This window comes from Onychomys torridus, chromosome 1, assembly GCF_903995425.1.
Source record: "Onychomys torridus chromosome 1, mOncTor1.1, whole genome shotgun sequence".
In the NCBI taxonomy this organism is placed as follows: Eukaryota; Metazoa; Chordata; class Mammalia; order Rodentia; family Cricetidae; genus Onychomys; species Onychomys torridus.
The window spans coordinates 159593083-159606992 of record NC_050443.1 but is presented as its reverse complement, the minus strand read 5'-3'; the positions used below and the strand labels follow the sequence as shown (position 1 = coordinate 159606992).

Below are 13910 nucleotides of genomic sequence, written 5' to 3'. Positions count from 1 at the left end.
TTTGGACAGGAGGGGAGTCTCAATCACAAAGTTTGGTCCTCATGCAAGGGTGGTTTTCAGTCTTCCTGCATATGCACCCCGTAATTGAGAAATTGAAGTAAAAATTCACCCGAGACCCCAAAAATCTCAAGAGTCCTGAAAAAATACAAAGCAAGTCCAAAGCCAGGATCCACAACGTACAGCACCCGTGAAGGAGGCCCCAAACCTGTGTACCTATGGCCAGTGCTAAGTGGACTCAGTGGGCCTTTTAATGTGTATGTATGTAAAACAACAGTAATTTCAGGAAAAGCAGTCATGAGTTTGGGAGGGCGTCTGGGACATGTGGGAGGAGCTGGGAGGGGAGGAAGAGGAAGAGCAGAGACCATGCAAATAGAGTACTCGTATATTAAATTCTCAGAGATTTTTAAATTTTAAAAATGGCTAGCCTAGAAACAATCCTAAAACATTAGAAACACAGGAAGTTAATCAATGAAGGATAAGTCAGAAGACAACAAAGTAGAGAATTCACTCCAAGAATATGACAATCAGAAGGAATTTTAATATGCATGACTAAAATGAGGAAGAAGCCAAAGGAAGAATTTAAAACAGAGGGTAAAAAAGGATACTGTTAAAAAGAAGATACGTTTGAAGACACATTGACTAGGTCTTCAGTAGGTGATAGCTACATCTACCGATGCAGGCATAAGGTGGAAGGTATGACAAGTACAACCGAAGAGACAATTAGTGAACTGGAAAATAGATCCCAGGACGCCATGCAAGTTTAAGCACTCAGAGAAAGACACAAAATGTGAAGACAAAAACCAAACCAAACCAAACTAAAAAACAAACAAAAAATAAAACAAACAAACAAAAAGGTGCAGAGAGATGGAGGTGTGAATGATCACGTCTAATGGGTTATCAATAGGAATTCTAGAAAGTCAGAGACCAGGAAAGGACAAAACTAACGAGGTTAGAATGGGGTGGAAGATACTGTCAACTCAGACTTCTAAAATGTCCCAGCTAATCATTGTTTTTAAAAGAGGGGGGTAAAGCATTTACGATAAAGACTGAGAACTGTTAATATCCTCATGGAAGAACAATTCAACTCATTAAAGAACGTGATTCCAGGCCAGAGAAGGTGAAGGGGTCGATGAACAGGAAATTGGAAGGCGTTTGTCGCGTAAACATACCAAGTGCTGCTAACAGAGACTGACTGGGGGCTTTAGAGCGTGTAAACAGCAACAAGCAGACGAGGGTCTGGAGTGGCTCTGAGAGCCCCGGACTGAAACACGGGGCTCTGGTTTCTCCAGGTGGGTCTTCTAGTCCACTCATTTTTTATTCTTTCTTCAGTTGTGTATGATTATCAAAATCGAAAACCAATGTTAGTGAACAGAAAAAAGAGGTAGGGGAATAAGAAAGTAAGTACAGAGGATTTCCTAATCTAATTAAAGGCAAGAAAAAGACTGAAAGAAAGAAAAAAAGCTAGTGAGAGGAAGCAATCAGCTTGGGCATATTAATTACACCAGAAAGAGCTGGACACTTGCTGTCAAGAAGAGATGCACCATAAGGCGGTGGTGGCGCACGCCTTTGATCCCAGCCCTCAGGAGGCAGAGCCAGGTGGATCTCTGTGAGTTCGAGGCCAGCCCGATCTACAGAGTGAGTTCCAGGAAAGGCACAAAGCTACAGAGAAACCCTGTCTCAAAAAACCAAAATAATAATAATAATAATAATAATAATAATCATAATAATAATCATAATAAAGGAAGGAAGAAAGAGAGAGAGAGAAAGAAAGAAAGAAAGAAAGAAAGAAAGAAAGAAAGAAAGAAAGAAAGAAGAGATGCACCTAAAACCAATTAAGCTTATGTGCAAAAATGTCAATGAAGCAGGAATAACTCTGGGCTGGAGAGATGTCTCAGTGGTCAAGAGTGCCTCCTGCTCTCCCAGAGGACCCTCCAGTTCCATTTCCAATAGTGCATGTCAGGTGGCTCATCATCGATTGTAAATCCAGCTTCAGGAGAGCCAGTGTCCTCTCTGGTCTCTGTTGGCACCCACATGTACATGTGGCATGCACTCCCTTGCACATATGTACATAAATAAAAATAAACCTCAACTTTATGAATACGAGTCAGAGAGAAGGGCTCAGTGGGTAAGATATCTGCCACCTGATCTGAAAACCTGAATTTCATTCCCAGGACCCACCTAGTGAGAAAAGACCACCAACACTTGTAGGTTGTCCTCTGACCTTCACCCACATGTCATGGCATGCATCCCTGCACACACACACACACACACACACACACACACACACACACACACACAGAATAAATAAATAAAATGTAATAGAAGAAAATTTAATAATATGAAAGATTTTTCTGATTTAGCTTGATGATATACTGATATACATATATGATTAAATGTTAAACAACCTTGCAACCCCAAACAATTCTTACTTGGTTACATGTATAGTTCTCTTTCTTTGCTGGTGTGGACATGACATTGTTTAGCTGCCGTGGAAAGCTGCCTGGTAGTTCCTAGAAAGGTTAAATGGCACCATGCGATCTGGCATTCCACAGCCAGAGCATGCTCAGCAGAGTGGGAAATCTATGCCCACCAAAGCAAATGTGCACATGATTTATGATAACCCAAAGTGGAGATGACTCAGATGTTTAACCAAAGAATTGATCAGCTAAATGTGGTCTACCCCTACAGTGAAATACCACTGAGCCAGAAAATAGGATGAGGAACTGATTCATGCTGTAACTGTGGATGAACCTTGAAATTAAGCCAGATGAAAGGGGCAGCAGAGTCAGAGGCTGCTGAGGCCTGATCTTGCTCATATGGAGTGACCAGAACAGGCACAGCCACAGAAGCCCAGCCGATCATGGGGTGGTAATGCAGAGGGACGAACCAGAAGTGACTGTGAATGGGGACAGGGCTTCCTTTTCAGTGATGACAAACTCATGCAGTTAGACAGTGGGGATGGTTGCACATTGGTAAATATACTGACACCCATGGAATTGTACACTATGAAAGTGAACCCTGTGGGTGAATTATATCTCATTTTTAAGGAAAAAAAGCATGAAAAGAAACACTAAAAACGAAAAGAGAAAGAAGTAACTAAATAAATGAAATGAAGGAAGGTGAAAAAAGTGGATTTTTAATAGCTGTTTTTTAGGGGGGAAATGTAAGAACTGGGGAAGTTCTCCAAGTAGGAGTAAGGAGGAGTTTTAACAAGCTCACTGGATGGTGCTATGGAGGTCCAGTATGGTGTGGATTACATCAGGGAATTCCAGCTTGAACATTCTGCCCCTAAATCTTTACTATTCTGGGGGCCCTTTTTGGACTCAGAACCTTTTATATATACATATGGTGAGGTGAGGTGGGGTGGGTGGGTGAGGTGGGGTGAGGTGGGGTGGGTGGGTAGGTGCACTGAGTGCAGAGCCCAGGCAGGACAGAAGAGGATGTTGACTCCCCCGGAGCCACTTGGGTGCTGGGAACCGAACTCAAGTCTGCAAGAGCAGTATGTGCTCTTAACCACTGAGCTACCTCCCCAGCCCTGGACTCAGCAACAAACTCCATTTGTTTCCTCCATGTTTCATTTAAGGGCCCAGACATCACTGAGACTTGGAAGATTTTAGGAGGCTCCGTTTTTCCAGTAATCATTTTACAAAGACTCTACTTTCACCCGCTGCCAGGATCACAAACTGGTTAGCTTTTCCCAAATTATTTCAAAGTCTGTGACAGACATTCTTAGGCCAAGGCTAAGGATTGAGTCTGCTTGCTCTCCCTGTTGTGTGGTGTGTTGGCCCCACAGAGGGTTCAGGATTATCTGGGCCCTCTTGATTGTAAACCTCCCTGGGGGAGAGGCTTTTTCAGGACCCCAAACAAGCCAGACTCTCTGTGGTCAGAAGCCAAGGGTCTCTACACATCTTCTTCCCTGGGTCTGTAACATTACTTCCCAGGGTCCTAAAAGCCTTTGTGGGTGAAATGTTCCCTTAAGACAGGGCTTCCCACCCTTTGTGGCAATTTACCATCAACAGAACCTTAAGTTTAAGTGTAACTTACAGAAGACTTCATTTGCAAAGTAACCGATACATTGACTGTATTGCAGATGGCAAGGATGATGCCACCTTTTTGCCTGGCCTTGGGACCTCAGACACCACAGCTAAGACCTTCTCTGCCCGGATCCGAAGAGCCACAACATCAAGGACAGAGCGGATATGGCCAGGAGGGGTCATTCCTTATGTCATCGGAGGGAACTTCACTGGTCAGTAGCCCTGGATGTGACCTCATTGGAGCCAGGGAATCCTCCTAGGAGGGTCTCAGTGGGAATGAGCAGTTGCTGGAACCACAGCAGTCCTGCCAGATGAGGTTCCTTTGTAGCTGTGTAGCCTGGCCCACCAGGTCTCTGCTGGGGCTGTGTCTCCAGAGGTCACCCTGTTCTGAAGGCTTGGAGGAGAGAGTGGATTCTTACAGTTTAGCCTTAAATGGCTGCAGGGCCTATGCAGTAAACAGGAGGAATACAGGCGAGGAGCTGTCCATGGTGGCTCCCCGGCCTCAGCCTGGATTAGCCCCAGACCTGGTAGTCCTTGGGCACAGGAGCAATGCTCCACGTGGTAACCAGGGGCTGCACAAGCATCATGGTATCACAAAATGTGGTATGACTTCCTGGTCTGTATCCCGGCTTTACCTCGAAATCACTTACCATCTCTGTCTACAATTCGCTGTTCTATAAGTGGGGATGATGCTTGAGAATTAAATGAGTTAATACCAATAAGAACTTAAGCTTTGTGCTCAATGCATCCTGGTATTATCTTTGGGCTATGTAAATCACCTAGACTGAGGCTGAGGCTGGCTGCTGCTCCTGGCCTCGGGCCCTGCCTTCAGGGCCCTGCCTCCTTTCTTTTCTTCTTTCCTCCTTGCTCAGAGCCTCACCAGCCACCATCTTGTTACAAGGCCTGCCCATCTCCAGTTCTTTGGCACACTTATTCTGCCTTTCTGTCCCTGAGGCACAACCTGAGACCTTTGCCTGGCTGGCTTCTGATCAAGTGATACACCCACAGACAATCCCACTGACTCCTCACCACCCCGGCCAGCTGTTCAGTGTCCCAGCACCCTCTGTAACCTTAACATCATTCATCACGACCCCAAGTTTCTTCACTTCTATTTGTGTTTACTGGTCTCTGCTCAAGCTCTGAGGGATCAGGGAGTAATGCCCCTTTTCTTTCCTATATGTCCAGCACCTAGGACAGTGCCTGGTTTAGAGGATGGGCTCCCCAAATCTGCCTACAGCAAGCCCACAGTACATCACTGGCTGGATGCCTGAACAAAAAGCCCCATTTAGGGAGTGCCCTAGCCTCTCAGTGCCTGTATTAGTTGGGCTACTGTGGTTTCTATAAGAGGTGGCTGATAGAGGCAGATGGCCCAATGACTTGCCACAGCCACTGAGAACTCTGAATGAGCAAGTTAGCAGCAGATTGGCAGACCTGAGAGTGGATGAACAGAGCCTGGGAGAGGCGGGCACTTTCCTGGGCTACCCTTCCGCTCTGCTTGGTGACAGCGCTCCAGCTTCCAAGTGCTTAATCAGGGGCTGCCATAAGAAAATGGAGAAGCCTTCTCCCTGTCATCCAGACTGTCTGACAGAGAAAGTCACACACTCAGAGATTAAAAAGTATCCCTATGAGCAGATGCCACTGCTCCTTGGTGCACACATATGCTGTGCTCTTTCTGGTCTGGAGTGCTCTGTGTTCTTCTGACCAACAATTTATATTACCTTCATCAACATGAGCTAATTTTTTATATTAAAATACTTTATATGGGACTTTGTGTTATTATATAATTAGTAGGATTGCTGTTTTGATAAGTGCTTGAGCTACAAATAAAGTGAAATTTAGTATATTAAGATGTTGAATAAATAGACAGCCAAGTTAATCTTATGTGCATTAGTTTTGAGAGACAATATAACACTATACCCACATTATATTCTAGACTTTGGTGGGAGTTTTCCTCATTTTATCCATCCATCCATCTATCTTTCTGTCTGTCTATCTGTCTATCTATCTATCTATCTATCCATCCATCTATCTGTCTATCTATCTATCTGTCTATCTATCTATCTATCTGTCTATCTATCTATCTATCTATCTATCTATCTATCTATCTATCTATCTATCTGTCTATCTGTCTATCTGTCTATCTGTCTATCAGTCTATCTGTCTATCTGTCTGTCTATCTATCTATCTATCTATCTATCTATCAATCTATCTATCTATTTTGCATCTTTCTAAACTCAGGGCTCTGCTCCATCACCCTTTGTACTTCTCAATTATTTGTTTCTAGAAACTTCCCATTGCTTCTAGCAAAGTTAAAATATTTTTCATTCTGATATCTTGGTAGATATTGGAGAATACTTATTGAGTTTGTATGACTGTCAGCTTGGGGTTTTATTATTCAATAACTTTTCAATCAAGGAATTCTGAGGACAGGGTCAGAAAAAGTATGAAATCCACCTGCTTTCAAAGTCCTTATAGGAAATCAAGACTGAATACCCCAGAAAACACTGAAACACCATTCAAAGTGCATAGATTCTTGTGTGTGCAAAGAAAATTATAGAGTGGACAGGAGCACTCTTCTAAGGGTATGCAAATAGACTTATAGAGTGCATGGGAGCACTCTCCTGAGGGTATGCAAATAGATTTATAGAGTGCATGGGAGCACTTTTCTGTAGGTGTGACAAAAAATAAGGGAAGAAAATCCTGCTGGGGAGAGGGCTCCCTCTAATCTAGAAACCTACAACCACCGGTTGAGTGACCTGGGTAAGACAAGCATTTAGAAAAATAATTTTAATGCAAAGGAAAAGCTGGGGAGCCTAGGACATCATCCACTCTTAGCAACCTTCCAATCCCCAAATCCAAGTCCCTAGGTTTTGGCTGTCCAGAACAGCTATTTCATTCTCTCTCTCTCTCTCTCTCTCTCTCTCTCTCTCTCTCTCTCTCTAATGAGTGTTTTGCCTGCATGTTTGTCTGTGCACCACATGCATGCAGTGTTTGCAGAGTCCAAAAGAGGGTGCCAGATACCCTGGGACTAGATTTAAAGACAATTATGAGCTGCCTTGTTGGTGCTGGGAATTGAACCTGGGTCCTCTGGAAGGGCAGCAAGTGCTTTTAACCACTGAGCCATCTTTCCAGCTCCCCCCCCCCACCCTTGGACAAGATCTTGTAAAGTCACCCTGGCTTGATGAAACTCACTATGTAGATAAGACTTGCCCTGAACTTACGGCGATGCTCTTAACTCTGTCTTCTGAGTGCTTGGATTACAGACATCTGTCAGCATCCTCAGCAAAGGGAACTGTGAGTCCCAATGGATTTCCATTCTCCGTCACAAAAAAAGCTTTTAAAAACAATTTAAAATATTGACTAACTTATGAATACAAGGTATTTTAAATGTTGACCTGATACATGTATAATGAAACATTGTATGATTCCCACAACCCAATTAATTAACACATCCATCACCACCCCTAATTACAGCTGTGTGTGTGTGTGTGTGTGTGTGTATGTGTGTGTGTGTGTGTGTGTAATGATGACACTTCAAATCTCTCTTAAGCCTCAAGTAAAAAAACAGCATTATCAGCAGGATTTTTAAAAAAAATCAGAGTAAACTTCGCCTTAAGACTGTGCCTTCATGTCTAAAGAGGGTGTGATATGCCAGGGGTGAAGTGACCAGCCTTGCCCTGTTGTTTCAGGCAGCCAGAGGGCCATTTTCAAGCAGGCCATGAGACACTGGGAGAAGCACACCTGTGTGACCTTCGTGGAGAGGACAGACGAGGAAAGCTTTATTGTGTTCAGTTACAGGACCTGTGGGTAAGCAGGGGAGAGACTGCCTCAGCTAACGACCCGGTGACAGACGCAAGGATGTGTGGGTCTGGAGCTTTCTGTCACGCTGTGCATTTCCACTGAGATATGATGTGTAGGAGGCCAGGGTTTGCTGGAAGTTCTTTGTCCTCAGTGGAAGCAGGTGAGTTCAGAGCGTGGCTCCAGGGAGACTCAGTGCTGGCGGGTCCTGTCACCAGGACAGCATGGCTGATGATTCATGTGGAGACAGACTTAGGTCAGTGACTCTGTTGAAGAACGGACAGCTGATGAAATGGCTGGCAGGTTCACCCTGCTCACAAAGGGGTATTGGAATGTATGAACATCTGCCGCTTTAGAGGCCCATCTCCTCTGTCACAGCCCTTTCTCCCACTCCCCATCCTTGCCATCATCAATTGTCCTCTCTTTGTCACCTTTCTAGATTGTTATATTTTACTCACATTTACCCTTGTTTACACATATACATTGTAGGCTAGGATCTGCATGTGAGTGAGAACATGCAGTTTTTGTCTTTCTGGGTTTAGATCACCTTGCTTAATATTATACTTTCTAGGTCCATTCATTTTCCTGATTTTATTTTTCTTCGTAGCTGAATAGCATTCCATTGAATATATGTACCGCATTTTCATTATCCACTGATCTGCTGATAGGCCCTAGGCTGGTTCTGTTTCTTTACTGTCATGAATACAGACAACAGCAATAAATACAGATTGTAAAGTCTCTGCGGTAGGGTACAGGGCTCTTTGGGTACATGTCCAGGAGTGGCCCCACTGGACAGAACAATAAATTTTAAAATTTTTAAAAATAATTTATTTAACTTTATTTTATGTGCATGAAGGTATCAGATCCATTGGAACTGGAGTTACAGACAGCTGTGAGGTGCCATCTGGGTGCTGGGAATTGAACCTGGGTCCTCTGGGAGAACAGCCAGTGCCCCTAACCACTAAGCAATAGGTCCCAGAACAATAACTTTTAAAGAAACTGATAAACAGAGGAAGAAATTCTTTCCCTCCAAGCACCAACTCTGGATTCCCATAAGGAATTTCTTTAGATATTTCAATGTTATTTTGATACTGAAACTTCCAAGACTGTGGGAGAAAAAACATTTCCAAACTTTAGAGAACTATCCTGGAGTTGCTTGCTGTCCTGAAAGCACCCATAATAGACAAAGAAATTAACAAGATCCAGCTGTACCTCACACGAAGAGCTATGGAAAGTTCCGGTTAAGATGCTAGAATTCCCAGTGAAGAGTAGCAGAAAGACTACCTGTCAGTTTGTAGAGCATGACCAACAGATCAGAAAGAAGATTCATGCATATCTCAGCAGATGCTGACGGCATCTGGTTGACCAACATGCACTTTCTATTTCCAAAAAAGTAACCACAGCATCACAGAATAGATGCTAACTGTTAAAGTGTGTGTTTTCATGTATGTAGATAGCTTTATATTCCTATGTATGTATTTTATGTATACATGAGAACATATTGCTCCTAGAAGTATTTCTGTTAGAATCAGGGATAATTCAAAGAGATTTCTGATCTCCACAATTATTTAACACTGCTCTGGAAATGCTAATATGCCTAGACTGGAGAGTGACCCAACACTGTGAAGATTGGCAGGAACAAAGCCAAGGTTGCACTACTGAAAGTTAATGTGACCATGTCCCTAGAAACCCAGAAAGTCAACTGAGAAATTTAAAACCTAAGAGACTCCACTAAGGTGACTGATCACAAAATGAGTAAAAAGTTAAACATGTTCTTTATTCATGCTTGTCTGGTAGATTTCTATAATGGGAAAAGATAACTTTTTTGTTGTTTTTGGATAAGGATTGGGTGTAGGACTGAAAGTCTTTTGCAACATGGACATGTATGTTTACATGCTCAATAGATAATGTGTGAGTGATGGGATAACTGAATGTTTTAATTCCTTTTTAAAAATGATTTATCTTAGATGTATGAGTGTTTTGCCTACATGTACAATGGGCCCCTCATGAAGGCCTGTTGTCTTCAGAGTCCAGAAGAGAGCATCAGATTCCTGGAAGCTGACATCACAGGCAACTGAGATGCCAGCCTGGATGCTGGGATCTGAACCCAGGCCCTCTGCAAAAGCAGCAAATTCTCTTGACCTCTAACCCATCTCTCCAGCACCTTTGATTTCTTTTTTTATATCTTATTGAAGTAGTCTGATAAGTCTGGTGCAGTGGCATACACCTCTAATCCCAGCACTCCAGAAGATGAGACTGTGGTATTAAGAATTTAAGGTCAGCCTGGGCTACATGATGAGTTCTAGGCTACCCTAGGCTACATAGTTGAACAACAATATACAAAAGGGCTGGAGAGATACCTCATTGTGTAAGAGTGCTTTCCCTGGGAGCTTGAAGATCTAAGCTTGAATTTCTAGCACCCATTTCATTCACTGATAAACCCAAATATGTGCAAGGGTTTGCATACCCTCACAGTATCATCATCATCATCATCATCATCATCATCATCATCCCTCCCCAAACACACCACCAACAAAACAGTAATAAAACTCTCATAAAACCAGTATATTAGGAATAACGAATAAGTATTTTGAAAAAAATAACTGTGCTCAGTATAGAGTCTCACTAAGGTCACTAGCAATGGCATCTAGGGGCACCCTTTGCAGAACTCAGCCACCTACTTCTTGTCTCTTCTTGTCCTCAAAGAAGGTTCTGTGAACACACAACTTAGGAGAGAGATAGATGTGGACATGCTTCATTTTGGGTAGGAAGGTCATTTCTATCTTCAGGTTCTAAATAGGATCTATGATCACCAAAAGGCTGAGATGCATTTGAGGGAAATGGTGGTCTTGTTGCGGGGGAGTTAGACGATAAAAATGCTTCCACCTCTGAAATGCTTCCTTTCTCTCCTTCCTTCCTTCCTTCCTTTCTTCCTTCCTTCCTTCCTTCCTTCCTTCCTTCTTCCCTCCCTCCCTCCCTCCCTCCCTTCCTCCCTCCCTCCCTCTCTCTCTCTCTCTCTTTCTTCTTTCTTTTTTTAAATACATCTTTAACCCTGGGTGGCAAGATGAAGTGGGGCAGAGCTTGCCTCTCTCCTTTAATATCCCCAAATCCACTAATCTCCATATTTCTACCTCCCAGCTGTTGCTCCTATGTGGGACGCCGAGGAGGAGGCCCACAGGCCATATCCATTGGGAAAAACTGTGACAAGTTTGGCATTGTGGCACATGAACTAGGCCATGTGGTTGGGTTCTGGCATGAACACACTCGGCCAGACAGAGACCAGCATGTCACCATCATCAGAGAAAACATCCAGCCAGGTAAAGAATCATGAGTGGAGTCTAGAAACCATCAAGGTTGGGACATCCACGGGCTAGGGGACAGTGGGAGGAGGGCCTGCTGGGAGCTGGCTTGTAGCTAACTGGAAGTAGTGACCTAACTTTGTAGGTGCTTGTTATGAATCCTACCACCCTCCACATGTGGCCTTCCTGAAAACATATCTGCTGAAACGTGTGGCTTATAACAGGATAGAAACCAGGGTTCTTCATGTTGTAAAGAAAAATGAAATCCAATCCAAGTTCCTAAGCAGTATCAGGGCTGATTAGCCAAAAGAGGAGTCCTCTATGCTTTCCTGAGTCTCTTTTTCCATGCAATGGAGCCTTTGAAATGGCAATGCAATTAAGATACAAATGCATGTGAAAAATAGTATCTGGCCTAGAAGCATTCTGCCCCAAGGCAGACAGCATGCACAGATCAAACATGTATGCATCTTTTCATGTTAAATGATTTGGTGTAAAAGTTTGCATTGGAGTTTGGTGAGGTAGTACTTGCTTATAAGCCATGCGCTAGGGCAACTGAGGTGGGAGGATCAGAAGTTGGAGGCTAGTCTGGACTTTGAATTCAAATCCATCTCAGTCAACTAATAAGACCTTGCCTCAAATAAACACACACAAAAAACTAAAGCCAGAAAGTTGATATTGAACATGAAAGTAGCTAGCTGAGCAACATAGCTGCCTTAAATCTGCTTTGTGGTATGTATGTGTATATGTGTGTCCACATGTTTGTGGCATGTGGAGGCCAGAGTATAACCTTGAATATCGTTCCTCAGGGCCTTTCCATATTATTTTTTGAGACAAGGTTTCTCATTATCCTTGAGCTTGCCAAGAGGGCTAGGATGGCCAGTAAGCCCTAGGGATCCACACATCTCTGTCCCTAAGGTTAGAGTTGCAATCATGTGCCACCAAGCCAGCTTTATTACATGGGTTCCGGGACTCGAACTCGAGTTATCATGGTTATGAGGCAAGCACATCCTCAACCAAGCTCCCCACATCACTTTAAACCACAAATATTTGGGATTCAACCTTCTGATTTATTTTCTTGTTTCTTCAAATTGCAAGATCAGAATTTTGGGGGTTTTCCTTTTAAATGAAATATTTTGGACACGTAGACTGAGTGCTAATCTATCTGCAAGCAGAGTTGAAAGTTTCAGGTGGCATTTGAGGAGGGGTGTTGGCTAGTGGGGCAGAGAGAACACAGGGTTTGCCCAGTGTTTCAAATTTCTAGTCTATTACATACAACCACCATAAGCCCACAAGTCCTGTTATCTGGCTACTCAGACAACAGAAGCTCTGGGAAGCTGCCTGGGCCCTCCTTCTCCCCACAGCTTCCTTTTGGGTAGTGTCTTATTTCCATAGTCCTTAACAGCGTGCTGTGTCACAGGTCAGGAGTATAACTTCTTAAAAATGGAAGCCGGTGAGGTGAGCTCTTTGGGAGAGACCTATGATTTCGACAGCATCATGCATTATGCCCGGAACACCTTTTCAAGGTAGGACCGTCTGTTTTTATTGCATCTGCCTCAGGCTTGGGTCTGAGGAGTCCTGAGGTCTGTGGAGAGTGAGCAGGTCTCGGCATGCTCCTTCCATGGCTGGCCTGTCCATCCTTGAAATACAGTGGCCTCTGGGCTGTAGCGAAATACAATCTAATCATGTTCTCGCTAATAGGATTGAGCCCCGTTGTGAAGCTGACATTCTATCATGCCCTCATGTCACAGGAGCAAACTGGAAAAGAGAAATTATGGAGAGGTCATCCGAAAGAATAACCTAGAGGCTTTCTGTAGAATTCTCATTGGGCCGGGGCATCTCTAATACACATCCTAAACAAATCAGAAAGTGCTTGCCCTTGTCCTAGAAGAGGCTGTTTATGGGAAGCTAGGTTGTGTCAGAGATGCAACGGCTGTAAATCATGGGTTCTTTTTAGAGACAAAGAAAACTAACATCTTGAGAGAGCACAGGTGCCCAGATCATAGTGAGAACAAAGATGCAGTTTCCCTGCTTTCAGTTCTCAGGGAACGGTGTTGTTCACCAGAGAAGGGTGGACCTGCTATTTACCTCAGGCACCCTTGAGGTCTGTCCCATGTGTGGGGCATGGAGATGTTAAGTATTCTCCATACTGCTCCTGCATCTAGATCCTGCAAGTGTTCTGTGCAGAGAGGAGCATCCCCAGTAGTCCCAGCTGATAGGTATTCCTAGCCCTTAAGGAAACATTTAAAAATAAAAGGAGACACTGCAAATATTTTTATCTTCTTGGCTGTTAAGCATCACCTAACAACTGTCTTTTCATTTATCTAATCCTTCCTCCTAGAAAGGTCCAAAATGGTTTCCAACACACACACACACACACACACACACACACACACACACACACACACACACACACGACAGCAAGGGTTAGGTGGGAAGACAGAGAGCTGTGTTGAAGTCTGGAATAAATTCAATGCTCAGAATATGTGTCAGTAGGATGTGAAGGTTTTGTCAGCATGGACAGTAAATCCTGCTTTTGCTTCTAGTAGGCAAGGCAAAGAGGAAAACCGGTTCATTTCCTGAGTCTACATGTGTCAGTGTTAAAGGGAGCCATTGGCTTGGGAGTGTTGGCTGTGGATAGGAAACTGATCACTGAGAGCTCTTTGGTTCTTGGGCAAGGCATCCTGTCCATGAGGTTGCCAGACTGGTAAATCCCAAGTTCCTTGGCCTCTTTTCTGCTTCAGTCCTGACCTGCCTGTTGCACCCAAGCAGGGATCCCAGC

General features: G+C 43.8%; 1 protein-coding gene across 1 annotated transcript in view; it reads left to right on the top strand.

Moving 5' to 3' along the window:
• Tll2 (tolloid like 2) overlaps nt 1-13910 on the top strand; it is a 115669-nt gene that overhangs the window by 58741 nt on the left and 43018 nt on the right. Inside the window, exons 4-7 of the mRNA XM_036169165.1 lie at nt 4091-4246; nt 7724-7841; nt 10971-11149; nt 12549-12654. Coding sequence (XP_036025058.1) covers nt 4091-4246; nt 7724-7841; nt 10971-11149; nt 12549-12654 — 559 coding nt within the window. The remainder of the gene's footprint in view (nt 1-4090; nt 4247-7723; nt 7842-10970; nt 11150-12548; nt 12655-13910) is intronic.